A 27869-nucleotide genomic window follows, 5' to 3' on the forward strand; every position below is an offset into this window, starting at 1 on the left:
AGTGGATGGCTCAGTGCGTGCGAGAGGTCGCACAGCCAGTGCCTTGAGAGCAAAGATTTGAAAGGATTCGCCCACAGACAACTCGTCGGCGAGGTTGGAGACCAAACCGGACATGCCGCTGCTCTAGACTCTGAATCCGGTTATAACAACCCGTCCAAGCACCTGAGACATTGGTCGACATTGACACTGGCCCTTACGCGCGAAACCACCGCGGAAGCCGTCTATCTTCCGCCTGTGTAGCTTGCTGCCGCTTTACCACAACAAGTGCTAGAGTGTCGCATGAAGCTGAGAACGGCTCGTTTCGGACCGAATTCGGGCTGACATGTCTAGCCGTCCTGTGAACTCTGGTTCTGGCCGCTGGCGCAAGGCAGGGCAGGGCTCGAGTACGAAAACTGCCGCGCACGACTACATACCCGCGAGTCAACGGCTTGGTATGCCCATGGTTGTGGAAAAATGTGACGTCGATCACTGAGCCTAGCTTCTTTATGCCTGCGTGTGGCTTAAGGGGAGCATTTCTATTTGGTTAGTTTATTGTCCGATACGGGGACCAAGCCAACTACTTACTCAGGATGTCCACGTTCTTGCATACATCATACAACATGTCACTCGATATCTGGACGTGTATGAGAAAAGACGAAGCTGATGATAATCGGCCTCGTGTTTGGTGGGGGTCACGGTGAAACACAGATAACGGTAAGGGTGAGGCTCAAGAGGGTAATGGGAATGTTCGTCGATCATGACTCTCTACCATGACGCTAGCATCGCATTAGCTCAAACGCAATGCCGACCCCGGACATCAAGCTCCACTTCTATTCAGAGGATACATGCCGGGCTCCAGTCCTTAGCATGGTACCTGAATAGCACGTGGCTGCCCACGGGCGCCCGCCTTGCGTATTTTCACACATTTTTGCTAAGGGGTCAGGGGTCCGTTATCACTGCAGAGGCCGAGACCCAACTCCGACGATGCATGCCCGTGTCTGTGAAGAAACACGCATTTTGCCACATGGTCGTACGCAATACTATCACGGTGTGCGTGGATAGGCTGTGAGTCGATGGATCAATTCTAGCCCCATGTCATCCATCCCGGCTGCCCCAACTGTCAACGCGTCTTTCTGTACAAGATCAGCAGTCACATTCAATGCGACCGCATTAGCCCACGTCGTGCCAAGGACGGCATGCTCAATGTTGCCTCCTAAATTGAGTCAGTCAGTAAGATGAGCAGAATGGCCGCCCTCTTGATACTCGTCCTACCGCGTAACGGTCCGTAGCTCGCCAGCTCCCGCAAGCACCAGGGGGAAAGGTAAGCAATAGCAAAAGACGATAGTACGAACAAACTTTCTGATGAACATTCAGATCAGCATCTACTCAGACTGTGGCCGATCCCTTGCCAGAACTTGTCCTCTCGGTCTGACTCGAAGACCCTAAACCGGGACGCAAAACCGTTGCGACTATGGCTGTAACGTTATGGCTCACGGCTTTGGCCGCCGCGTCAGCAGCTGCCTTTCCACATGTTTCTGCGAAAGTTGAGTCCAATGTGTTCAACGCAGAAGTTGATCTGCAGGGCCTCTCTCCTACAGTCAAGGCTCTCTTTCTCCCACGCTCCTCTGGCATCACTCCTCCCAAAAACTCGACTTCCAGGTGCAAAGTTTACCCTGGAGACCCTGAGTGGCCCTCAGACGAAGCCTGGTCCCAGCTAAGCAAACTCACTGGCGACCGCGTCATCACTGCGCCTACTCCTCGAGCTGCAGTTTGCTACCCAGGCGAGGACTACAACGCCGCAGAATGCTCCAAATATACCGTTGCAGAATGGCAGAAGTCCTACCTCCACATGGTTGATCCAATCGAGATGATGTCCCCAGTAGCACAGGGCATGACATGCACCATCCCAGCCCTCTTCGACTCTCACGGCTGCACTCGAGGTGGCTTTCCCATGTATGTCGTCAACGCCACCGAGCCCAAGCATGTTCAACTTGCCGTCAACTTTGCAAGGAATACGGGCGTTCGACTCGTCATTAAGAACACCGGCCATGACTTTCTCGGAAAGAGTGGTGGTAAAGATGCCCTTAGCATCTGGACGCACAACATGAAGGACATTGAGTACATTGAGGAGTATGTTGACTCAAAGCTCAACTACTCGGGCCCTGCATTCAAGAGCGGTGCTGGTGTCCAGGCGTTTGAACTCTACAAGGCTGCTTCTGAAAAGGGCAGAGTTGTTGTTGGCGGAGAAGGCGAGACAGTCGGCATTATGGGAGGCTACATCCAGGGAGGAGGCCACTCACCCCTAACTCCCCTTTATGGCACTGCTGCCGACAGTGTCCTCTCTATGGAAGTCGTCACTGCGGATGGCGAATTCGTCGTCGCAAACTCGACCTCCCACACCGACCTTTTCTGGGCCCTCCGTGGTGGCGGCGGCAGCACCTTCGGCGTCGTCACCTCCGTAACTGTAAAAGCACATCCAGACCTCCAAGTCACTGCCTCCCGCTTCGGCTTCAAATCCAGCGACACAGGCGTAGAGACCTTCTGGTCCGCCATCCGCGCCTACGTCGACTCCTTCATCGCAAACGCTGACGCAAGCACCTACACATACTGGGTTCTAATCCCCACCAACGGCACCTTCTCCTTCTCTTTCTCCCCCTTCTTCGCCCCCGGAAAATCCCTCGAAGAAGCAACCGCCTTGCTCCAACCCTGGTTCACAGAACTCGACAACCTAGGCATCAAGTACGACCCAAACATCACCCACTTCGACAACTTCTACTCCGCCTGGAGCTCCTCCTTCCCGCTAGAAGCTGTCCAGAAGCCCAACGTAGCAACCGCCTCGCGCCTCTTTCCCCGCGCAAACTTCGAGACTGCGGAGAAGCGCCAGGAGTTTTACGAGAATATTCGTCGCTCCTCGGAAAACAACCGTGTCCAGGTGCACTTCAACATGCAGGCTAAGGACCCATACAACACTGATAACGCGGTGAACTCGCACTGGAGGCCTCTCACCTCCTTCAGCATGCAATCGGTGCGCTGGCCCCTGAACAGCACTGCCGAGCAAATCCTCAAGATCCGAAAGGATTTCCAGGAGGGTGATATGCAGGCTTGGAGGGATATTAGTCGTGGTGCGGGTTCGTATCTTGCTGAGGCGGATCGCTTGGAGCCAGACTTTGGAGAGGCGTTCTTCGGTGAGAAATACCCGAGGTTGTTGGAACTCAAGAAGAAGTTGGATCCTGAAGATGTGTTTTTTGCGACGACCGGTGTGGGCAGTGAGCGGTGGAGGGTGGAGAGTGTTGATGGGCTACCGAATGAGAATGGAAAGTTGTGTCGTGTTGAGGTGTAAAAAAGTGGGATTGTAGGTGATGGGCGGTGTATATGATTTTCTTCTTCTTATATATATTTGGCATTATGCCTTCTTTATTTCCTTGAGTAGATCGGCCGTTCTTTTGAGGCCTTGTCGCTCATTGTACTGTACTTGTAAGGAGATCAAAATTACATCCGTGAATGGGGAAGACAAGCATTTGCAGCTTGAGAAATTAGAGATTATTCATATTTTCTTCGGCTTGCAGTCGTGATCCTAGGATATTCTTCCAACAACTTATTCGTAGGAAAAGATGAGTCATCTACATGAGAAACACCCGCCTTGCAACTTTCATCACGGGAATCATCAGCTTGTTCACTACGCCAGACTGTGGTGACCCACGCAAAAACCATGCATATACAGAATTCCAGGCATCATTACCATCACCTTCAAGAACATCTCCATGGCAAGGAATGATACGCACAATCTGCCACTGAGCCACTTTCTTCGCATCACGCCGCATAAGAGCGTAATCCACAGTCGCAATATAGTAGATAAGCCGCTTCATCCATACAGATCCTGGGTGTGCTCTCTTTGCGAATTCGCGTGAGAGCGGACCTTGGTCTGAAGAACTCGGGTGGTATTGCTGTTATGAATCAGCTCTTTGTACTTCAATCACGCAAAGATGATCTGGAAAAGATCCTGACACGCAATCAAAAGCATACCTCAGTAGACGGTAAATTCATCATAAGATCGGATTGTATCAGTGTCTGCGTCGGCTTGTGGTACCAAGCCACACAGTATGTAATAAATCCTTCAAAGAGCACAGTCTCCACATCTTGCGCAAAGTCAAATTGATCTTCAGGGGTTGAAGTCCAGTCTTTGTAAATGTAGTCCCACTTCACGTCTTTTCTCTTCTTATCCAAGCCAGGAACACCAATGGTTTTTGCTTCTGGCCACGCATCCGTAAACTCTTTGATGAACATGTGGTGACCAAGGTCGCTGGCGATAAGGTGGACGCCTCCGAGTTGGTTGAGTTTTTCGCGCACGGCTTGGTTGAGTCGGATGGGGTTTAGCAGGAGGATGCGACCATCGTGTAGTCGGATGGCGGTTGCGCGGTTGCCGACAGCGACGAATTTGCGGTAGCCAAGGGGCGCAAAGCGGTTGAAGGGGACTGTGAATGTTGTGATTCGTGGGGTGACGTCCCGGATTTTAAGTCCAGAAGTTGACATAATTTGAGATTCAAGCTTGTTTGGATTCGTCGAATTCTTTCGCACGCAACAAAGTGGATATCGTGTTTGCGCAACCTTGGGGAGGGCATGAGTAAGATGTTGTGTCTGGCGCGCACTTGTATACCATGCTTCATTATGGCGTCATGGAATACGCGGCGCTCCAGGAAGCCCGAAGTCCTACAACACCGCAACTGCCCATGACCGTTTTATGGCTCCCCAATTCATGTGACAGAACTTCTGCACTTGTGGAGGCTGCGGAAGACGCAAACCTGATCATGAAGACTCGTAGAACTCTTCAGTCTCTTTTAATTAATTCGATCCAAGAGTGATTGGAACTACAAATAGCTACCACTTGAGAAGCGGTCACTGAATCCTTTGGACTTGTTTAACATTTCCCTCCGTTGTTTGTGGGTCGTCATGCCACCGACAGCCATGTCCTTTTTGTAGTCGAATGCACGCTTGCTGGGATCGTCTTCTTCTTCTTTTCCGGTGCCCTTTTCCTGATGTTGCTCGACAAGACTCTTTCCTCTACTTGCATCAATCTTCTCACGCATCTTGCGTGCACGGCGCTCTTCCTCTTTACTGCGCTTCGACTCCGACGTAGCAGGAGCCGCGTTAGTAGGCGCGGTGATGCCCAGAGCCTCGTCCTGCAACCGCTTGAGCTTCTGCTCTGGAGTCTCTGTCCAGGCGCTGCTCATTCCTCCCGTACTGCCCGCGCTCTTGCCTGTGTTGAACTTGCGAGCGCGCATCTTTGTAGGGTCCATACGGGCAGCAAGATCGTCCTGGGTAGGCGGTAGAGTCATCCACTCGTCGCGCTGTGCCGCCTTGGGAGCCTCGGCAAATTGGGGCTCTGTGTCAAAAGCAGACTTTGCTGAGGCGATATCGAAGCCTGATTGAGCACCTCCTGGTGGTGGTGGCGCTGGCCCAAAGTCATCATCGCTAGTGTCCGAGTCATCGTCACTGGGAGGGTCCTGAGGTCGCTCCTCAAGAGGCGCAGGAGGCGCGGCAGGCCCTATGACTCGGGCTGGTTTCGAACTGGGCGGAGGTGCTGGGCCAATATCACTGTCTAGGCTGCTTGGTCGCGAACGACTTTGTGGTGGTGGAGCTGCTGGGCCGGCGACCCTTTGGCGCTTGTCGGTCGACTGTGGACTGGATTCGCGGTCGTCGTCAGCCTCATCGCGGCTGCGTTTGGCAAGGTGTGGCGGTAATGTTGGTCCTATTGAGGGCATGCTGGGTATAACTTTTCCCAGGTGTTTTGGGTGAAGGGCTTACTGTCGCGTGCAGCAAGGTGACGTCCTTGGGGGAGCTTGGACCTTGGCCATGGGTGCGGCAGATGCGGCCATCTGCGAACTGTGCCGTCAGTTCCTCAGGTACACCACCCTGGCTATACTGGAGCCACAGACTCGCACTGGATCCTCTCGTCCTCCTACGCATACAAGAATACACGGCGACCATACCCACCGCAGCGTTGCCACGGCGCAATTGAACCCTTCCGCCCAGCCACCAGCCACAGCATCCGTGGCGCGAACCATCACCCAGGCCCCCGCGCATTCGTCATTCCACACCGGCACCCTCCCTAGAGCTACACTGCAAGAGCCGGGCCATACATTCTCGCTGCCATCCAATGATCGTCTGAAGCAATGCTGCGTGCAGAACGAGCCCCATGAGCTCAGATTCAGGAGAGAGCCATTCCAGCGCTCACAACCACTATGGCCAACAGGCAGACGTCACGGGAAGCGCCAGGGATGATTTGGCTGAATACGAGGATAGTGTCGATGAGAGCGTCATTTCCCAATCAGGCGCGGGGAAAGAAGAGGACGGAGGTACAGATGGGGTCCCATCGGCAGACGACGGTTCTGAGAAGTTGACATTCGCAAAAACGAGGCGGACTGGCCCACGAGAACGTGTACAAAAGTCGGCTTCAGATTTATCAATAAGATCCAAGGCTCTGAATGACGACAGTCCCGCGTCGACAGACATTCCAGACGACACTCCATCAGTCCAAGGCTCAGGCATATCATCCCCCACAAGCAGCCAGCCTCTATCACACAGCTCACTCCGCCCGCATCGCCCAACCTCCTTGCAGCCCTTTGAGCGTCGCTTTTCTTCGCGTCTATCCCCCTCCCCGCTTTCTTCCCCTCGAGGAACCTCGCCTGCCTTTCTGTCACCGCATTCACGGCAATCTTCTATATCTAGCAATGTTGTCATCCAACATTTGACAGACGACGCCTCCGAGGCCTCTCAGGCACCATGGGAGGTTGTCCGCTGGACAAAACTTCGAAAAATCACAGCCCAGGTCTTTTCAGAGGTTGGCAAGCGCAATTTTGGCCGCCCAACATGCCTAAACGTCACCGTTTCCCTCGCCATAGGTACCTCGAAAGGCTTCATTCTCATCTTCGACTACCAGCAGGTGCTCAAGTCTATCATCGGACCAGGGACAAAGGCCATAGAATGCGGCTCCATCACTGCCCTAGCTATCTCTGCAGACCATACTACTATCGCTGGAGGTCATGCTACTGGCCACATCTTCACTTGGGAATTGGCCAAACCCGCCAAGCCTTTTCTTCATATCCCACCCCTAGACAGAGAAAGCTTAGAGGATGGCAAGACAGACGGCCACGTATCGGGTGTAGCAATCCTACACCTGGGGTTTTTGGGGACACGCCATACGGCACTCGTCTCCGCTGATGATGCTGGTATGGCATTTTCCCACCTGGCAACACGTGGGTTAGGCGCCCTTGGCCGCACAGTAAAGACGACTCGGATTCTAGGAAGGTACCCCCTATCGGCAAAATCACTAGAAAAACCACGAAAGCCGAGTTCCGTCCTCGCCTTTGCTCCACTACCTCTCGGAAACGTGGAGCAGCCGACCGACGACATGGGCCTAACGGCTCTCTTGACACCCTATCTTTTGGTAATCGTATCAACCACCCCTATTGCGCAAACACAGCACAAGGCCCCTCGTCCAAAAGATGTTGTAGCACATAGCGCGCTGAGCGGATGTCTTGCTTGGTTTCCAGCAGTCAAGCTGAAGACTTCGAGTGGGCCGACCAATGCAGTGTCCAAAACCAAACTTGTGTACTGCTGGTCAAACGTCCTGACTGTACTCGATGTCCACTCGGATGCAGCAGCATCTTTAGAAAAGGACAAACCGCCAGAGCTTCGTTTCAAACCTCGTAGCCGTTGGAAGGCAGAAGAGGCAATCGTCGCTGTTCAATGGCTCAGCAGATCAGTCCTGGGCGTACTAACAATCAGTCAGCGCTTGATGATTCTAGAAGACAACACTTTACGTGTGACCGACTCTTTTGATCTGCTCCAAAAGCACATTTACCACTCTGATCTCTTCTCGCGCCAACTCAAACCCGTCGTTGAGCAGTTAGATGAAAACGATGCTTCGATGCATGGCGTTGTGGCCGACGCCTTCTACATGAGCTTTAGAGTGTACAAGGGCCGCATGTTTCTGCTAGGCTTCAACGACTGTTCTATTGGCACTCTTTCAAACTGGGCAGATCGTTTGTTGGCACTCATGGAAGATGGTGATTACATTGCTGCCCTTGGCCTCGCAACTTCATACTATATTGGTGATGCAGACAAAATCACTGTTGGATTACCCGAGGATGATGAAGCACGCCATGCTTTAGTGCAGCCGAAATTGCGTGAGATGATTACTGCATCACTCAAATACTCCTTCTCGCAAGACAGTGATGTCGACGACGAAGCAAGAGAGCGGCGACTGAAAGAGCTGGCCGAGGTGGTGTTCGCAGGACTAATGAGTATGAAAGAGCTCGACTTTCTTTTCGAAGATGTGTATGATGCCTATGAAGAAGCATCGGCGGAGAAGGCTTTTTTCGAAACCCTCGAGCCGTATATACAAGACGAAGAGATTGATTCCATACCACCCAACGTTCTGAAGGATCTCATCACCTTCTACGCCTCAGCGAACCGCTCAGTCCAACTTGAAGAGATGATTTGTCGACTCAGCACAGACACAATGGATCTCAACCAGGTCACAACACTTTGCCAGCAGTATGTCTTGTATGATGCGCTGATATATGTCTGGACCAATGCAATTGGAGACTACATCACGCCTCTCGTCAACATTCTAGAGCTGATTAAGCTGGTGGATTTTGACGTGAATGAAACGGACAACATCTACCTCACTGCGGCCAACAAAATCTTTCCATACCTCGCATATACCTTTACAGGACGGGTGTACCCTGGAGGTGCATTCATGAACGACGACCAGGCTTACAGTGCGAAGAAAGATATGTACCGTTTCTTGTTCTCAGGAAAGAACCTGCAGTGGCCCCCCGGCTCTGGACAGGTCATACTCACACAAACCGACGGTAGTCCTGAACCACCTTTCCCTTACCTGCAACTGGTCCTTGAATTTGATGCTTCAAGCTTCATGAGCATGCTGAACGAGGCCTTTGAAGATAGCTTTTTGAATGGTGAGCAAGACATGTCCAACGGTACACAAGTGAACGGCACAAAGAGCGGCTCTACCCTTACACCAACTCGCCAGTCCATCATCAACTACCTGTTTGGTATCATGAATACGGACAATTTTGATCCGGCAGACATTATCTATTTCTACATGTTTGTAGCCAGAAATCTGCCCAAGTATCCACAACACATCATGCTGCCAGGAACGTCTTTACACCAGGTCCTTGTTGGTCTATGTAGCTATCCCGCAGAAGCGATGAAGGAAGACTGTCAGCTCTCTGTCGAGTATCTGCTTTCTATCTACCATCCACCGAACCCACAGTCTCTCATCCCGCTGTTCGAGAAGGCTGGATTCTATCGCGTGTTGAAGTCTGTCTACCGCAGCGCACAACAATATGACAAACTGCTGGAAACATACCTGGATGAGGAGGAGGAAGAAGACTCTGTGTTTGCATGTATTGCTGACGTTCTGCGGCCAAACAAAGGTCTTACAAAGAAGCAGCTCAACGAGGTCAAAGCAGTTATCCTCAACCGAGCTGCTGACCTGGCTGCTGTTGGCGCGTCACAAGCCGCTTTAACAGTAAAGCAATACACTCCCGATCTCTTAGAGTCAGTTCTAGATGCCATCAAAGAGGATACTGATGCTCAATATCACTTCCTTGAGGCTCTCGTCGAACCGAACCGGGCGCAGGCAGGAGGCACCAAGCCCATCGATGAAACCCTTCCATCAGGCTTCATTGAAAGATATGTGCAACTCATGTGCACTTATAACAGTTCACATGTGGCGGACTTTGTCAGTATGTTGAAATCGGGTGATCTCAAACTGGAACCCGTACTTCCAGCCTTGGAGAAGAGTGGTGTCATTGACGCTGCAGTCATACTCATGGCACGTGACGGAATTGTTCAAGGAGCTATGGACCGCTTAGTCAAGCATTTGGGTACGCTTGAGACTGCCTTGACGGGACTCATCAACGGCGCTGCGGAAACGCCCGATGCAGCAAATACAGAAGAGGCAATTCACGATATCCTCGACGACATTCAGAAGTACATCAAAGTCGGCGTATGGCTATGCCAAGGCCAGACGCGGATAACAGAGCGAACGCCAGAATCTACCATTGATCGGCGGAAGTCAGCCTATGGTGAAGTGCGCGAAGCCGATCTTGCCTTGGATGAGCTGCTGTGGCTCGACCTCGTTGATACCTCTGTCCGTCTCATCAGAGATACATCCAGTGCAGTTGCCGAACACGACGCTCGTATTTCCTCATCAAACAACGCTCCAGCCGACACAGTCGACACAGCACGCATCGTCTCCACCCTTCGCTCCTCAATCCAGCAAACATTCTCCGCCCTCCTGACATCCACCACCATTCCCCCAGAAAGGAAACCAACCCGCCGAACACTTAGCATCGACGCAGTCCCGACTCGTCCTCCACTACAATCAAAACCTCAATCCAACCCTTCCTTCCTCCGCATCCTCCGCTGCTTCCTCACCCGCGCATCAACCACCTATTCCCCCTCACTCTCGGACCTGCGCTCCGTCCTCTCTGAGATTTTCGCAGCCTACACTTTCGAAGAAACAATCCTCAGCCTCGCCAACCGTTTCCTCGATAAAGAAAGCTTCACCCACGTCCATCAAATCACCGAGCTACGCAAGCGCGGATGGCGGCCCCGCGGCCAAGTCTGCGAGGCGTGCAAGAAACGTGCTTGGGGTCCTGGCGCGGGACCAGGTGTTTGGGATGCCTGGGAGAAGCGCGAGGAGATGAGGTTGAAGAGTAGGGAGGAGGCGGCTGTAGGGTGGCAAGGGGATGGGGGGATGGGGAAGAGGATGGGGAAGAGGCCTAGTCGGGTTAATGTTATGGATGGGGCGGAGGGGGGAGACGAGGGAGACGACAAGGCGGTTGTGTTGTTTGCTTGTAGGCATCTGTGGCATAGAGAGTGTCTTGTCAAGGATAGTGGGGGGAAAGGCGGGTTGGGTGAGGAGATTGCGAGGAGTATGGGGAGGGGATTGAAGTGTGGGATTTGTGGGTGATTTGTGGGATGGTGTGATTTGGAAGTGGGTGGGTATGGAGAGGATGGGTAGGCATGAATAATCGTTTTTTTCTTTTATGTGTTTGGTAGAAGGAATGGGGATGTGTGAATACTGTTTTCTTTTCTTTTCTGATAAGGCTTGTGAAGTATGGCTGGTTGAGATACGGAGTGGGTAGAGGTAGAGATTGATTGAACTAATGCTACTTTTGAACCGATATAGGGACGAGGTATCCTTCATCTTGCTTATATGGTATTGTGGGTGCAGCTTCGTAGTATGAGCAGTCTAATTAGGGTTTTCTATGAGAAATGCGATTCGATTGGTCTCTAGAGATTGGAGTTATTTTTTGGAAGCTGATGTAGTAAAGGGCTAAAATACAGAAATCTTAATTTGACTAATTTTCTGGTCATATGATGAGGATGGATGGATTTCTTGATTTGGGTGAGGTGTAGAATAGGCATGGCCGTAGGTAGCTGGAGTGGCCAGGGGTCCTAGTCGTTACATTAACACATATAGCTGAATATGTAACCTTCTTCAGCATCGTTTGCGGGTTGTCGGTACGACATCATTTATCGCGCGCAATAACCGTAGAGATGTATCTCGGTAGATTCGGAAACTGTTAACTCAACCAAAGCAGCCCTTCGAGTTTAGTAAGCATTGGGCTTAAAAAAAGCAGTCGTTAAAATTATGCATGCCTAGTTTTTGATTGACTATATTGCTCTTAGGTCTATTTTTTTTTCAACCATTCAATTCTACGTTGGTTATAAAACACGAACACACGCGAATATGTCTTATCCAATTGTTGTTTCTGGTCAATTAATCAAACTCCGCTCGCATCGAGATGGATTGCTTGGAAGATACATCCCGAACAATCCTATTGGTTCTCCACGATCTCGCACAATATCACCATCATCATATGATGCTTTTCAGCCCAAAGGGCCGAGTTATTTATCTTCCCATGTTACTTTTTGATCTCGATGTCTCTCAGACAAATGTCGATGAATCTTGTTGCCAAATGTTACGCTTACCGAGTTTGGTGCGTAACATGGTGTACGATCCGACAGTACCGGCTCTGCATGTGCATGGGCATTTGATCCTTGCACAGTGAGATTTTAGCGTATTACACTGCGGAATTCATTGCACCAAAAACGAGATCTGCTAGCCTTGTTCAGCAAAGGGCAGCTAGAGAAGCTCTAAAATACCTCAATTGTACTATAAGATATATGCTTGGGACCCTGAAACTCGCTAACTCGACGGTGAGGTGACCCTAAGGTGACCCTAGTGATGACACTAACTCCAAGTTATTGTTGCTGCCATTTGCCATGGATTATTGGTTAATCTGAGTATATGCTATGCTTATCAGGGTAGAGGCTCATCGTGCAGTAGATTTTCCCTATGCGACTACATTGAACTGCATCCTGAGTCCAACCACGTGGAGACTCCAGCGTTGCCGGGTTTGGCCGAATTGTCTTGCGTCTAGGGCGTGATGACAGGCCCACTAGGTCCGTGAGTATTGATAATGTTCACTGCAAGGGCTGGACCTGCACTGACTGGTCATCGATATGGATGGAAATCCTGATTGAACGCCGGATTGGTTTGCTGGCACGTCGATCGCCCGGAGCATTGGATTAATCCGTTGCCGTGACATTTGAGGTGGCCATTTTATGGTATGTCTGGATTCCTCCATACCAAATCATATCATGACGTCAGTCACGCGTTTGAGGGTTGGAGACGCTAAAATATGACAGCAGGCACCTGAATCCCTCGCTTCCACAGTAAGTAGTACGGGGAAGACGGGCTTAGCTGTTGCCAATACCCAAGGGGGCTTCACCAAGGACTGAATACGGGTTGCATTACGACACCAAATTCTGATAGCAAAGATAGCCACTTGGTAAACGCTCAGACGAAATCTAAGTCTACTAACACATCGATGCAGTACACAGCCCACAGCTCGACATGGTACTGATATGACAACGAAGTATCCTGGGTTGTGGAATTCGCCAATCTCTGAAAAACGGTTTGGGTCTCGATCGCCGGGTTATCTTTACCACGAGATAGGCCAAGATTGAATCTCAGTCGGGCCACGGAACGTGGTGGTCCCCGTAGATGGGCCGGCCAATGCCGCTCAAAGCGCTGGTTCAATCGGCGTGCGGCAATGCTTATTATCATTGGAACCCAGGCACCGTGCCGTGTTACGGCCCGCAGAAGCAGTGCCATACTACTTGTTCCTCGAGATAGCCGGCCAGTGCCGTGCTTTGGAACGGTACCGAACAACGTACGATACTTACAGGCTTCGTGAACTTACGCATGGTGCAATGCCTATGGATGTCCATGGGTAGCTCGTGGATCCTTTTCGTATTTGCGGTACTCAGGATGAGACAAGGATATAATGAGACGCGCCAATAAGCCTGCTGCTGGAAGAAAGCCTAGAAGGTTCGCTGCTCAAGTCACATTGAGCCTGACCTTACTATATGTCAGCCCGTATGTACATCGGGTCACGATGTTTAAAGCCCCCTCAAAGGACGCGTAATTCTACTGCGTCTCCACTCAATACCCAGGTGCTATCTACCTCATCGATCAGGAATGACAACATGTCCGCACGAACTCTTACCAGGGTATCATTTTGCTACAACCTATACTGAACTGAGTAGCTGGTCAAGAAAATCTCATCACCAATACGCCTTTAATAAGCAGAAGAAGTTTGAAGCGGTAGAGAACGCGGCTACTTACTAGAAACGGAGCACATGACCGCTGCTGGGGTCAAGTTTTCCTTTTCGAAATTAATGCTGGATCTGAGTTGGTGATTGTTTAAGACGACTTTATGATGCGAGAATAGGTTTCAAATTGCTAGTGTCTTGTGTAAAGCCTGGTCACACGTTCGAAGTTGACAAATGTTCATTCGAAACAATCTAGCAAAGCCAGACCCCGACCTAACATTTCCATTGATCCGGGATGGCCACTACCGAGTAACTCCCCGAGCAGTATTCCTATTATGGTTTAGCATTACTTTTTAATCGGGAAACTCACCCCTGTCACCCTGTACCAAGACTTACTCCTTGTGCGGAAGTAGCTCGGGACGGGATTCTATGCAGCCGCTAACCAGACATTAAGGTTACAAGTGTTTTCCGCACCGTTTGCGCGGGCTAAAAGTGGGTCTGAAGGAGCTAGTGTGCGTGGCACGAATCCATGTCTTTGATAGCGCCCCTACTATAGTACTATAGAACTAGTAGCATTTGTCGGCAAGTTAGGGATCAAGGGAGGCGGACTAACTACAAAGGTCACATACGTTGGAAGAAAGGGATTACTAGCCATGCGGTGTTACTATGTATGTATTTGGTCACGATTGCTAGGCCGCATGTATTATAGAGCAGCGACGATGGACAACGGTAACTACTTACAGCAAGAAGCTAGCAGTAGAATCAACTCCCTATAACAACAGGCCGTATTTGCATTGCTTAAGCTGAGATGGGCTAGGGCTCCGTGAGAGAGTCCGTCGGCGGTACATCAACTGAGGGTCTGACTTCGGTAGCGTTCAGATTTGATCGAATAGCAGTTTCAGAACAGTAAGTTGAATCAACGGTGTTCGGCCTGAATCCCTAATCGCGGAAGATACCCCGTTCCGTCGCGCTCAAATTTCTCCTTTCTTTCTCATTGACAAATTCAAAATCGCATCTCGCAATTGAGAAAAAAATGATGGTGAAAGCAAGTAGGCCACACTGAGCGTTAGTAATTATGAGGATGGAAGAAGGGAATGTTGATCACTACTGAGGTATAATCATGAAGTAGTAGCTCTAGCAGTGTCGCAGTCCATTAAGCATAGTCTCGTACATTCTCAGGCCAGTCTTAGTTGGATTAGAAGCTCCGGTCCAAGAGATACATTGCCTGGGCAGAAAAATACCTACATATATAAAACACAACCCCACAGGTACATTTACGGTATAGACCCAATGCGCTGAGAGAGAAGCGGTGATATAATAATACGGGCGGCTTTACTTCGAAAAATTCGGTCTCGTATTGTATCACATCATTGCTTACGTTTGTGTTGATCGTAAGATTATCAGTCACTGGAACGATCTGCATTCAGCTGGAAAACTATTCTTGTCCAGTTAACGTTGATGGGACCAATACTGTTGCTGCTGCGATGTTCATTCCAAAGGTCTCACCAACTTGTAGTGAAAGATGCCAGAGCTAAGACAACATTGTTACAGAGTTTTTTGTTTTTCAATAGGCCGAGTTGTATTCATGTATAGAGACAAAATCTATTTATAGTGATGGAGGGCACCTGCCTGTTCTTATTGTCCCCATGCGCAAAAATCTCTGTTTAATAACACTCTGAGCTTGGCCAGGAGCTAATGAGCGCGAACCCTATATCAGGGGTAAATGCGCAGCTCCGTAACCAGGAGCCTCGCTGGGCCAGTCTATACGCCGGAATGCTTAGTCTCTTCTACCCTGGAGTTCGGACGAAGTTGGGACTAGAATCATCATGTCTGAACCTCGCATAAGTAAGGCCTCGACCCAAGTCTTTCAATCAAGACCGACCGATATTACTTAGAGGCAATCGCCATATCACAACTCTCGCTACCTCTTGACCATTCTGTACTCTCGTTTTACGTTGGACCTACAAACAAACAGCTCGTCACGACCTTCAATTGCTCAATGATGATGGAAGTTGAAGGAAACCCTTCTTACAAAGCTTTCGTCATATCTCCTCCGCAGGAAAATCAAGACACCCCGCAATTCTTCTCAGACTTGTTGATAGAGGCTCTTTATCTCTATGTTCCTGTGCCCTTTCACACAACACATACGCTGATAATATGTGTATCAATTATTCCCTTCAGCATTCCAAGCCATCGCGGCCAGGTTTTCTATCATGCAGAAGCCTCATATGCGCAGTGTTGTGAAGGTCTGGACAGAAATTCGTTTATGCCTACAATTATTAGCACAGCACAGAAAACTTACGGCATGTACATGCCGTATCATCCGTGGAATTTTGAAATGGCTGGTGTATGGTTAGTTATTCTGGTCCCTATGAGAATGTTCTAGCCCAATACTAATCGCGCTTCTCAGGCGGCAGGTACAGGTTTCCTCGGGGATTGGGCATGGTGGCTTAACCTGCGCACAGAGATCGACATTAATCCTCGATCAGATGCTAGGGTCTCCAGCATCTTCGTCAGATGGAGAGGAGATCTACAGCCAGGGCTATGACTCAAGCTTCGATTCTGAGCAACATTTCTTCGTGGACGAATTCGTAGGATCTGTGCTAGGAACACCTCCAGCCGAATCACTGGTTGATTGTTCCATGCAAGATGCAGAAAGCCACAGTGTCATGCAAATAAAGCCCCTAAATAACCACGAATGTCCAATAACGAAAGTTGCGGATGAGTTCCTGAACAGCTTTTGCAACACAGAATCATATATCTTGGCGACCGAGTTTAGTAACCGCCTTTTGAGTTCAACATTACCAGAGGGCACGTACTCTGAGCCTGCTATGCAGGCCTTCAGATGTTGCGAATTAATGGCTGGTCAGGCAAAGGAGCAACTGAAGAACGCGACCTTCACTCGGTTCTTCTCTCTTTGCTTTTTTCTCCTTTGGGAGGGACTCGCATGCGAACCGGGGAAAGCAGGTGCTCGCGTAGTATGTATCTTGAGAAAAAAATGGCGTGTAAATGAATTTCCTGCTAACAGTTATCAAGATCAATGCACGAATGAGGGAAGCGGGCTTTGAGGGAACTTCGCGTAGTCTGAAGACTCTCCGAGATGAGACAATCTTCATAAACCGCCTTGTGGCTTCTATTGAAATGTCACATGGGATAGGCGTTGCATCGCTGGTCTTCTATCACATTTTCAGTGAGAGCATTCGGCTAAAATACTTCCTAAGCTGCTGACTGAACATGCGTAGGGGCCTCAAATTACCGGCTTATCCGCCTCATGAATCGCTATGGTGACGCTAAGAAGCTGCTCGCCATACGAAGAATCTGCGAAAACCTACAAGTTTCTAGACTTGTTGCCAACCCTCTACCCATTCTGCGGATACATGATCTGATAGGAGAACACATGCCAGACCTTCCGTATGTTCCCTGGAGTCTAGATCGATGCATTCCATTGACAGTTGGCAGCAACAAAGTAATCAACGCCGCGATAGGATACTTGGATGTACACACCTCATTAGCCGTTGAGCAAGACCTGGATTTTCCTGGATTCGATCCTCAATTAGGTTTCTTGCAGTTATGATGAGCATCTTGTCTATACAAGCCTACCTAAACCCACACTACTTCGTGATAACGTCGAAATGTGGTCATGATAACTTGTGAAGCTAACAAAACGATGAGAAGTTAGCTAGCCGTTTGCCACTCGGGTACTCCCTTGTAGACTATCATTGAATTACCATGATGCTTACGAACAAGGATGCGAGTAGAAGCGATCATTGCCAATCAGTATGGAACACTGCCTAAGCACGAACTGCTTACTTCTGTTGGTTTTCTGCCGAAGTAATCCCATCTCAATAGTTGCGCTAAGACGGGGATGAATTATGCTCTGACTTTATTTGCAGTACTCAATGCTTACTGTAGCTTATAAACCCACGTGTATAGTACTCTAAGCTAGTTTCTAGAACACCGCAATAGATTACATCCTACGCAGAATACTACATATGCGCTAGCATTCACGTAGACTAGTAAGATATGTCTGTCAAAATTTCTTGGTGATGGTCACACAGTTGTGAGGGTTGTTTTCTTCTCTCACATAATGCTGCTGAACACTATAACCATTACCTTCCGGTTTCTCGCAATGAAATCTAGCCTGCTCTTCTTGATTGTGGTGTGTGGCAACTAGCATCTCTATAGCCGAAAGCCTGTGCGTTTTCATGTTTTATACGACCCATGGCTGGGCCACTTCACTTACGATTATCACATGAGATGGCATCCAGATATATCTAGATTAAGTTGAATAAAAGAGGAGTACACACGTGGTTGATGGTCTGTCCCATGACCGTGCGATACGATGATCCCCTCGTAAACGAGCAGAATTGCTAAATTTAGGTATAAAAGGAACGTGCTTTGTTTGAATCTAGCCGTATCATTGAGAATTTGGCCTCAGTATGCTACTATCATGGAATAGAGCACTTTCTCTTGCATCCAAATCTTTCGTTTTACCGAATACGACAGCGTCTCTAGCTCAACTTTGAAGATGGAGTCTAAAACTGATGAGTAAACCGAAACCGGCATCGTACGAGTACGCCTAGGAAGAAACAATGTATTCAGCAGTCACGCGCAAGACTATGGCCGTTGTGCAGGCAGTCTCGGTTGCTCTGAAACTCGTTTTGTCCATGCATACGAATGCACACTGTTCTTTGACCATAGAGCGCCTTTTAATACGAGATGATTTACATAGGCTTCTTATGAAATGTCTTAACGCTGACCGCAAACAACCGACCCGCAGGACTTCATTTCGCTTTTAAATAGTAGGGTGCCACCTGGTAGACATAAAAAGCGGTACTCTAGGTTAGGGTTGTGCTTTGTGTGGTCAACGGCACCACCTACCCGCGTCTTTCTGTTCTTTTTGTTTTTTTGGTTTATTTTAGCCCACAGAGAAGACAATACGCGTAAATTATAGAATACGTCTTAATATTATGACTGTAGTGCAAAGCTGGAAAATTATTAACATTCTAGCGTGTTAATGAATATGGGTAGGTAGTGGCCTGTGTAGAGTATTACTTTTTTTGACCATCGATTAAGTATCGTTTCTTTTCTGTGTAGAGGCTAGTAGGGTGTGCTCGGTGGTATGTTGTAGTATAAGCGCCAGTTAGGGCGACTTTTCTCTAGGTGAAGAACGTACAGATACATTCTTACCGAATGCTATCATCAAAGAAGAGGGTCTCAATTCTAGTGAAACTGTTCGATGATCATGCACCCACTTTGAGATTGATATCCGCTGCAAAGGGCGCACTTCGAGAAAAATAATTTCCTTCGAATTAGAGCCAAAAATGGTTTGCTGGAGCATATGCTTTCACTTTCAAACCCTTCTTATTTTCAGCCGACGAACTTCATCTCTCGTCAAATACAAAGTGCTCTTCTTATAAAAGTCTTAGTCTGACTGTTATCCGCACTCTTATCGATTCGCCTGACACCTTGATGCGTGTTTTCGGGTTACATAAATCATAATATTGTAATATACCTGGGCTAATATTATGCTTGGCCGATCATATCCAGGACATGACAGATCGCTACAGGCATGAATTAAAGAGACCCCCACAACCACATCCCTCAAAAGCTCCTCACCCATCTCATGAAAAGCTTCAAACAGCTCATCTTCCTATCCCCCTTTAGTTCCTGCAGCAGCACCTGCTAAATCCCAAGTAGCACGACTCCATAACCAAGAAACCACCGCGGTTCTGGCAGTACCACTCGCACTTCTTAGCCCAATCAAGACGGCATCCAGAGCGGGCTCCAGGGCAAGCCTAGTCACAGTTAGCCTCTTGCATTTCAAAGACATTCCAGCATATAAGAATCCCAAAGGTGCCAAAGCCACAACAATAAAGACACGAGATGAATAAGGAAGGAGGAAATGGGGGACTTACACGAGGAACAAGTCCAGCAGCTTCCGCCTCAGCCTCTCGTGCCTCAAGCGCAGACATAGTCGGTGTGCCAGCTACAACGGTAGCGAGAGTGGCAATAGCGGTGATGAGAGTGAACTTCATATTTGCTGTTTTCTTTTCGTAGAAAAAGGACGAGTCTGAATTGAGTCTTGTAGGAGTGATAGTGGTGAAGAAGAGAACAGAAGAGATGCTTGATCGATACTGTGATGCTTCTACTTCCCAGTGGACTTCACTGCTGGCTTTTATACACATCTTGTCCTCATATCAATTTATTTTCTTTGCCTTGTTTTCAATTATTCCGCCCCCAAGAGGGCCATCATGCGGTCCATGGCTGTGCGGTGAATGCGATGGATGCGAGAAGGGCTACTTCGCGTCTGGGCAACATGTGTATGCAAGCCTCGTGTGGAGCTGACAGGCGCTTTCATTACGGCACACTCTGCAAAGACATGATGATTGACGTACATGTTGGGTATAGTGGTTGGACAGAGCAAGGGCACTGGCATCTCGGTACCTAGATGCGAAGATATCTTGCAAGGATGAAGCTTGGTGCGTTGTTACAACTTATCTCGCTTGCAAGTGCCGATGACGGTACATCGTCCACACTGCTTACACAAAAAGGTAAATTAAAATGGTCATTGTACACAGCATAGACACTTCTTAGTTTGTTACAGCTCCAGCACCGTTTACTTCCACAAGTACCTTATCCGTGTTCGCACTTGATTGTATCTACCGAAATACCCCGTGGCGCAAGCGATTGGCCAGCATGCGATCCTATAAAAAAGGTACCTGCATTCGCATCGTTATCATCTAACCGAAAGGAAGAGAAAAAAACTCCCTAAACCGCGCCCCCACCCCCCTTGCGTGCGGCTGAGGGAAAACGGCAAACCGGTATGTAGTTACCGTGACGCATGCACATAAAAATGGCCGACGAACAAGCACGCCCCGCCCCCGCTCTCTCTTTCCCCTCTGTCCCCACAACATAGCTGTCAAGCCGTAAATCTTGGGGGGGCGGAAAATAAAGAAAGGGAGTTATTAGTGGTTGTCGCAACTTGGCCAGTGCTTAGGCCCTCTGCGATTCGTAGATGCGAGATACGATGGCGGGAAGACGAGTGACATTCTGTTTGTCGTTGGGGGCCTAAAGTGTGCCTTGCTGCGGAAAAGGGTCCTGTGGTCGTTAGTGGCTGTTTTCTGTCACCATGAAAAAAAATGACACGATGTATTTTGTTTGATGAAATTTGGGGAGTTGTGGAGATGGCGTGGTGGAGCGAAGTGGGTGGAGGAGTTTAAGCGCGTGGCGCTTGGAGATGGAGGGGATGGCGTCTGCCAGAGGTGATGATACGACGATGCGGAGGTGAGGCTGAACGATTCTTGTTCTGTATTTAGGACCTGAATGAGTTGTTCTTTGTGGTTATTTTGGGTCGCGGGGTATGTATCAGCCTTTGGTTATTGTGGTTTGAACGAAGACGGTCACTCGCATTAGTTGTAACCCAATTAGTGTTGATTTGTAGGGCAATCCTGAGCACCTATTACCCAAGATCTATTCTCAGAACTTATTTTAGCAGTAACAAGAGAAGGAACAGTATCCCCAGTTGCGATCTGCTAAATTCCATTTGATATAGTCGATCGCAGCCGAGGATCTTCTCACCTATTCCTACACTAGTGGAGCGGCTATCACAGGAAACACAGTAATTTAGAAAACACTCCCCACGAATCGGCGAATCTTGGACGTACTGCAACACCGTAAGCCCTAAGCTTCACCTGTCCACATGTCACATGGAAGGCCTTTAGACATGACGTTAAGCTTGAATGAACAAACAAACAACCCTATTCCTGCACCGCTAAGGTCAGAATGCACCTGCGAGGCGTTTATCATAACTAGCTAGTGATATAACCGCTTCATCTGCTCCAAAACTCATCAAGATTGATCTGAAACCCAATCACTCATTCACCCCACAAAATTCCAAGAAAAAAATCTTTATTGGAACAACTACCATGTAAGCTATAATCTCCCTCCCATTGCCACAAACTCAACCTACTTCCTAAAAAGAAACCTCCCCATATCTTTCTCTCTCCATCTCCTTTCCACCATCCCATCACATAACCCCCTAATACTTCTCTCTCCTAGAGCGGATTCGAAGCAATAACAACAAAGCATCCCTAATTAGTCCCCCATGTTAGTTAAGTTTCTTTTTTCTGACCTACTAAGCTATTTAAAAAAGAAACGAAAGGCCTATATATATAGAAAGAGAGAGAGAGAGAGAGAAAGAGAGGTATCAAAAACTTACACCTCTAGTATCACAATTCCCAGAAGTTACTGCACCGAGGTTACACTGGCATGGTTGCGAGTTTCCAACGCATGGCCCGCCAAAGCTGATGTCGGAGCCCCTGCAAGTGAAGGAGATTTGGGCTGTTACTGCTGAGAGCAGGAGCATGCTGGTGGCGAGGAGGGAGGGGAGCTGGAACTGCATTTTTTTCCGTTGGTTTGTTGCTGTTGATGATGATGATAGGGGATTGAGGTAAGGTGTGTGTGTTAGTGCTCAAGTGGTAAAACTGTTGAGTGATATTGGGTGAGGTATATAGTAAGTAGTAGTATTTATATAGTCATAGTTATGTACTTCTTATCATATAATTCTTTCCTAAGCCATATACATTGCGCGTATAGCTACTATCTACCAGAACAAAAGTTACGATTAAGCCAGCTCTCGGGAGCTGATGCTGTGGTGGAGCAAGCAGGGAGTATAGTAGAAAGGCCCGAAAGGTACCTCAGACGAGGATAACGTGGTATATATGGTGTGAAGTGTATCTGCGGAATGCTAGTTTTCTGGTCCATATAAGCTGGTCGTGGCTCGCTGTTACAGGTGATCTGTTGGTGATTCCGCGGGTTCGCCACGTGACCATTCACCATCCAAATGCAGAGAGGACTCCTGGTATCTCCAACACAACTACGCGACCAATTAATCGTAGCGATTATCGGAATTAATTCATATTCGCATTTTTCTCCATGTAAGAAAAACCCAAACTCCTCTGGGGATTTCATGGTAAATATGGTAGCTAAAATTGCAACGATTCTTCAATCACTATTAAGGAATACATAAACACCGTATTGGATATCATTCACACCCGAAAAAAAGAAAAGCGCCAAAAACACGTAATCAAGCAAATCTACCGTACCAGTCCTTTCCATGTTGCGCATCTGGTCCCTCACACGTCACGGTCCTCGACTTCTCTGCCTTCATAGAAGACCCCATGCACCTGGCATTTAGAATCTCCACCTTGAAATCGACTTGGACGTCTACGATGATGCGTTTCCAAGGATTCGCTTCGTCTTGATTGGTTACTCGTTTCTCCTGATCATCGCAGCTTGCTTCTTCGCATTCCAAGTCGTCAGGGGTTTGCAGGGCGTGCATGTGGCTTTGACGCTTGTTCATACTAGTAGATGTCTTCTCGTCTTGCTGAGCTTCGGTGCATCGCACGTTTGACTCGATAGCGTCATGCACAGATAGCATGTTTCCGCGGAGTAGACACCAAAAGTCAAGCGCGTTAGTGATGCATACTGCGAAACACGCCTCGCGTGTGTACCAAACTATACGGGTTGTGGAGTCTGCGTCGGTAAAGTCGTGAAATTTTGCTAGAAGGGCTAGAATGACCTGGCGCACAAGCGTTAGTACTAGGGAAAGGGCTAGAATATAATGGCGTGTGTGACGTACGATAAAACTGCCCATGCCGAGTAACATCACTAGCTTGATCTTTTGTTTAACCGGTAGCGAGAGCGACGTGATCAGCGAGATCGAGATCGCGACCATGAATGCATCGCTGCTGAAGTTGAATATTGCATGTGCAATAGCAAACTCCTTGACGGTGCTGCAAACCGTAAAGAAGGCTACTTCAACCGCCAGCCAGCCGATGACGATGTATACTGCTGCACCCTTGATCCATTTCGCGGCGGTCGTTTCTTTGAGCATGCGAGCGAATGTCAATAGCATACATAGTTTTAATACGGACATCACGTTGTGCATACACTGCTGGATGTTAGCTTCATGTGTCGATCTATCTTTCAACGTGTTACCTGCTACCAACATACCTGCTCAGCGACAGCAATGGCTGTTGATTCTTTGATCCAATTATTGAAGCCATCTTTTTTGAATGCTTCCACAATTTCTGGTGAGAACATGTTGCTTCCGTCTTTGGCAGTTGTTGGAGTTGAGACCACTGCCAGCCCAGTGTAAAGTATCGGCACAGCCGTCATCATGATCCAGTCATCTACCGCGAACAGATCAAGGTTATGAACATGACGCCGCCGGGAGAAGCTGGGATGATCTATTAGCCTCATGTACACACGATAAATTCTCGTTACTGACATTCGCAGCGTGATGGCAACAATGCCGATGCTGTACAGAATCCATGCCTGAAATACTAGTAGTCCCTGTGGGAGGCTCGATAAGTTGAAAACTTGCATTGCCAGTTCTTTCCTGGTCGTCATTTTTGGAGATGTTTCGCTGCTAGAGGTGTGTTCACAATATACTGTGGACCCGGTCAAGTAACCAAGCTCTCAAGTCGTGTTATCTACTTCATGAAAATGGCCGTGAATTAGACGCGAACTAGATACGTATGTCCTCGAACCGAAAGAAACAACGGGATATAAGTATCGTGCTGCTGACTCGACTAATAAGGTTTGAGATGGGTTCGTCTTTTGGTTCGTCAGATCAAACTCGAGATCGCATCCTCTACTCGTCCGACGCTGCTTACCGAAACGCCTCGGCCCGTCAAGGGGTCCCCGCAAATCCAGTCGAATTAGGCAACGAGTAGTACTGGTCGGGATTCCCAACCGAGGATCGACACAGCAGTCAATGTGTCGGCTAGGGAGTTCCAGATCCATACACCGGGAAATTTCTCAAGAGCCCAACACGATGAATATTCTTATTGGTGAAGAAAGGCCGTGTGGACGTGAACGAAGCTTGGGCCTTTGTGGATCGCGGGATGGACGGCGACGGCGGCGGGAGCGGGATGTGGGTTCCGTCCAGCTGTGTGACGATCACATCTTAGTAGAGCAATGAATAACATACTTTATTGCAATGAATGAGGCGCTTCTCATGCTCGTATCCGACGCACTGGTCCGAAATTGAGAGTGCAAGTCTCGACACAGGAACGTGGGTACCGGCGATAAGACTAGAAAAAGCAGTTATGGCCAAATGAAGCTAGCTGGTGTGTTTTCGGATGTCAAGTCATTCGATAAGAGAAAATGATGTCCAACACCCCGTACCCTCGTATCCCCCCAACGCCCCGTGAGGTCTAAGACCGTTCGGTAGACGCGAGGAAAGTCTATTCGAGTAACGTTAACGCCACAACATTGAGTAATCAAAACGTCCCAACATGTGGTGACAGGATAGTTGAAATTATATTTTTTGTTACAAAGAATATATCTCGGGTAAAAATATACAAGTACCCTCGAGAAAATAAAAGAGATGTGAATCTAAACATGCTGATACCTTCAGCAGGGAAACCAGACAACACCATATGAGATCTACGCCCAGGACTAAGAAAAAAAGCCACAAAGTTGGCAAGGGAGTCAACACATGAAACCTTGCACGACGAATACAGAAACCGAGATTCCACAAAGAGACCGACAGGCATACGCCAAGTAGGCGCCAATGATCACCTCATGCGGAAGGGAGCGGGACAAGGATCAGGCACCAAACGATATGCTACTGAGCCCAACTACCCCTTCTAATGGCAGCAGTGCCATGACAAGAGCTGGTAAGATCTTCGTCAGCCATGTTGGGATGCTGTCTCGCCCACTCCTTGATATAAATGCGCAGCGCGCGCCAACGCATGCACGTTTCTTCAGTAATCTCAGAGTCCTTCAAGTTGCCGTCCTTCCCAAGGCGAATGTAACCGCGAGATTTGGCGAGATGGTCATCTTGCCGTAACTCGGAGATAGGAATGTGTGAAATTTTGGAGAGCTCTGCGTCGAATGGACGCGCCATGGATGGATAGCCCAGCGATAGATAATTGTAAACTTGGGTAACAAAATCGTCGCCAAACTCCTCTTCGATTGACTGCTCGACAGCAAGCTTCTCATCAATGCCAGCAAAATCCGATGGCGCGAATGTTGCGCCTGAGCTAGACGCTGGAGGAGTAGGCGGCAACAGACTCGCAGACGGTGTTGGGTAAGGTGAGATGGGATTTGGTATCTCTGTGTTGGGCGTCAAAAGACCAGTTGGCCCGCGTGGGGACTTGTCTCCGCCATTGACGCAGAACCCGCCCCACAAGCCATGAGTACTCGAAGCGCGGCTGTTGGCAGTAGACCACAAGGATGGTGTTGTGCTTGTTTGTCTTCCATTGCCTTTGCCGCACCACAGGCTTTCGCCTTTTTCAGAAGCAGCTTTGGACTGCTCGGAGAGATAGCACATGGCTGTCCTGACCGCATCACATCCTTGGGTAGGATCGAAACGGGATGGCTCAGGGGATTCGCAGCGTGGAAACTTGATATCTTGACCGAGCATAGGGGGACGGGCTTCTCTTCGCTGGCGCTCCAATTCGGGGTCTTTGCGTTCCTTTGCAAACTTGCTAGCCGTGGCAGCGTCGAGAAAGCCTGCGGGATTGCCAAAGGGGCTGAAAGCAGGCTTTACGTATTCAGTGGGCTTCGGCTTCTCTTTCTCGGCAATCTGCTCTGCTTGGTATTTCCGCATGGCTTCCAATTCCCAGTTCACGACAGTATATGGGGGCTCTGCCTCTGGCTCTGTTTGGGGCTTTGCCTCTGTGACAGATGGCTCCGAACCCTCTGTGTCACGATCCACGTAGTGAGCCACAGGCTCGTGAATATCACTGTTAGGGAATGCTGCCAACGCTTGTTCTCGAAGTTGCTTCTCAGCAGCCTTGGCAGCCAGCTCAAGCAAGTATCCAGCAGAGGTGCCGTCGGCACTCTCCCGCCGTCGGGTAGCCTCCTTGTACATGAAGGAGTGGTCAGGCCTGTAGGGAGGTGACTCGGTGGGTGAAGGCGGGGTTGATGCTTCGGACTCGGAAGATTCAATGGGGTCCAAGTCTGGCACGCGGAATGAATGTTGTGAAGAGCTAAAGTACGATCGGCGTCTACTTAGTGGCGAAGCGTTGCGTTGAATCTCCAGAAACAAGGGGTTTTGTGACATGTCATATGTTGGAGTGTTCACTGGTGGAGTAGGTGGGATTCCTAGTATTCTTGCTTTTCGGGCACTGATGGCTGACTCTGGAGTGGCCTCTGTCTTTTCGTAATCAAACAACACAGGCTCGTCGTCACCTGCTTTGCGGTGTCTCTGAGCAGTCTCGATCAGCTGGGGCCTGAATCTCTTAACAGGTAGCTTTCTCGGTACTGTGCCCAGGGGATTGACTTTGAACTTGTCAGTGGGCGATGTTTGCTCTTCCCAATCACGGGCAAATTTTTGACGACTGCTTCTTGTGGTCGTTTCCAAAGGCTGAGGGACAAAGCGGCGATTCGATCTGGTCGTAGTTTCCATAGGCTGGGGTGCAAATCTTCGCGGCACCTTGGAACTTGTGGCAGTTGTCTCAATGGGCTCGGATATAAATCTCCGGTTTGCTTTGGAGCTTGTGGTTGTAGTCTCAAATGGCTCAGGTGCGAACCTACGTCTGGCTTTGGAACTTGAAGTAGTGGTCTCAATGGGCTGAGGCGCGAACCTTCGCGGCTTAGGCGCCTCGACAGGCTCCTGCCTGGCTTTGTCCTTTGAAGACGAAACCGTCGTCTCAATGGGCTCGGGCTTGAAGCGCCTTGGAGGTGCTGCGGAGTCCATCTTTATTAGCGTCGTGTACCCCCGACAAGTGGCCCTTTACGATTTGGTCTTGTGCAAATCGTTTATGTCACTGTTGGTGAGCTGCCAATCGCAGGTGTGCCTCTGGTGCGGATGCGCACGCGAGCGGGGAAGTCGATCGGGGAGGTGGATCGGGACAATCCGGGGCATGCAGAGGTAGCAATTCCCAGGTGGTTATGGTGTTGACGGGTGCAACAGGATGTAGTGTGCCTCTTGGGAACCGAGGTATATGCAGTCTATAGTATTCTGCTCGGGGGGTGGGTGGGCAGAGTTCAAGAGTAGGCGTGTAGGCTTTGGGCAGCGGTCAGTCTCGTGGGCATGGAGGTTGTGGGTAATGCATATGCACTCGACTCACCAGACCGCGTATCTCTTTTCCCACACGGCCAGGGGCTTGTCGAAGGGCGGAAAGCGTGTGGACGGGGCTCTGGCGGGCAACATGTGAAATATCACAGTGTCGAGCGGGCGGTGGACGGGGTGCAGGATGACGTATGGGCGA

At 49.2% G+C, this 27869-nt stretch overlaps 10 protein-coding genes across 10 annotated transcripts; 3 read left to right on the top strand and 7 right to left on the bottom strand.

Annotated features, from left to right (window-relative positions):
- Positions 1-1450: 1450 nt before the first annotated feature.
- Positions 1451-3319, top strand: COCVIDRAFT_27536 (hypothetical protein; the record flags this gene model as incomplete). The annotated part of the gene is made up of 1 exon (XM_014700153.1): positions 1451-3319. One exon carries the CDS (start codon positions 1451-1453, stop codon positions 3317-3319), a length of 1869 nt encoding a protein of 622 aa, XP_014555639.1.
- A 280-nt stretch (positions 3320-3599) lies between these two features.
- COCVIDRAFT_38679 (hypothetical protein) lies at positions 3600-4509 on the bottom strand (the record flags this gene model as incomplete). Its single annotated transcript, XM_014700154.1, has 2 exons — positions 3600-3923; positions 4003-4509. The coding sequence occupies 2 exons, from the start codon at positions 4507-4509 to the stop codon at positions 3600-3602; spliced, it is 831 nt and encodes a 276-aa protein (XP_014555640.1).
- Positions 4510-4844: 335 nt separating this feature from the next.
- Positions 4845-5738, bottom strand: COCVIDRAFT_101960 (hypothetical protein; the record flags this gene model as incomplete). Its single annotated transcript, XM_014700155.1, has 1 exon — positions 4845-5738. The coding sequence occupies one exon, from the start codon at positions 5736-5738 to the stop codon at positions 4845-4847; it is 894 nt and encodes a 297-aa protein (XP_014555641.1).
- A 434-nt stretch (positions 5739-6172) lies between these two features.
- On the top strand, positions 6173-10984 carry COCVIDRAFT_102005 (hypothetical protein; the record flags this gene model as incomplete). The annotated part of the gene is made up of 1 exon (XM_014700156.1): positions 6173-10984. The coding sequence occupies one exon, from the start codon at positions 6173-6175 to the stop codon at positions 10982-10984; it is 4812 nt and encodes a 1603-aa protein (XP_014555642.1).
- A 4659-nt stretch (positions 10985-15643) lies between these two features.
- On the top strand, positions 15644-17212 carry COCVIDRAFT_38682 (hypothetical protein; the record flags this gene model as incomplete). The annotated part of the gene is made up of 4 exons (XM_014700157.1): positions 15644-15985; positions 16164-16416; positions 16667-16828; positions 16881-17212. 4 exons carry the CDS (start codon positions 15644-15646, stop codon positions 17210-17212), a joined length of 1089 nt encoding a protein of 362 aa, XP_014555643.1.
- A 2089-nt stretch (positions 17213-19301) lies between these two features.
- Positions 19302-19676, bottom strand: COCVIDRAFT_38683 (hypothetical protein; the record flags this gene model as incomplete). The annotated part of the gene is made up of 2 exons (XM_014700158.1): positions 19302-19436; positions 19557-19676. 2 exons carry the CDS (start codon positions 19674-19676, stop codon positions 19302-19304), a joined length of 255 nt encoding a protein of 84 aa, XP_014555644.1.
- Positions 19677-20765: 1089 nt separating this feature from the next.
- Positions 20766-20927, bottom strand: COCVIDRAFT_102022 (hypothetical protein; the record flags this gene model as incomplete). Its single annotated transcript, XM_014700159.1, has 1 exon — positions 20766-20927. A coding segment is annotated over one exon (162 nt), but the record flags the coding sequence as incomplete, so codon positions are not given.
- Positions 20928-22239: 1312 nt separating this feature from the next.
- COCVIDRAFT_101906 (hypothetical protein) lies at positions 22240-22611 on the bottom strand (the record flags this gene model as incomplete). Its single annotated transcript, XM_014700160.1, has 1 exon — positions 22240-22611. The coding sequence occupies one exon, from the start codon at positions 22609-22611 to the stop codon at positions 22240-22242; it is 372 nt and encodes a 123-aa protein (XP_014555646.1).
- A 115-nt stretch (positions 22612-22726) lies between these two features.
- Positions 22727-24030, bottom strand: COCVIDRAFT_38684 (hypothetical protein; the record flags this gene model as incomplete). Its single annotated transcript, XM_014700161.1, has 4 exons — positions 22727-23221; positions 23282-23593; positions 23656-23881; positions 23933-24030. 4 exons carry the CDS (start codon positions 24028-24030, stop codon positions 22727-22729), a joined length of 1131 nt encoding a protein of 376 aa, XP_014555647.1.
- A 1246-nt stretch (positions 24031-25276) lies between these two features.
- COCVIDRAFT_101825 (hypothetical protein) lies at positions 25277-27355 on the bottom strand (the record flags this gene model as incomplete). The annotated part of the gene is made up of 2 exons (XM_014700162.1): positions 25277-27144; positions 27193-27355. 2 exons carry the CDS (start codon positions 27353-27355, stop codon positions 25277-25279), a joined length of 2031 nt encoding a protein of 676 aa, XP_014555648.1.
- Positions 27356-27869: the final 514 nt, after the last annotated feature.

The sequence above is a fragment of the Bipolaris victoriae genome (genome assembly GCF_000527765.1).
Source record: "Bipolaris victoriae FI3 unplaced genomic scaffold scaffold_53, whole genome shotgun sequence".
In the NCBI taxonomy this organism is placed as follows: Eukaryota; Fungi; Ascomycota; class Dothideomycetes; order Pleosporales; family Pleosporaceae; genus Bipolaris; species Bipolaris victoriae.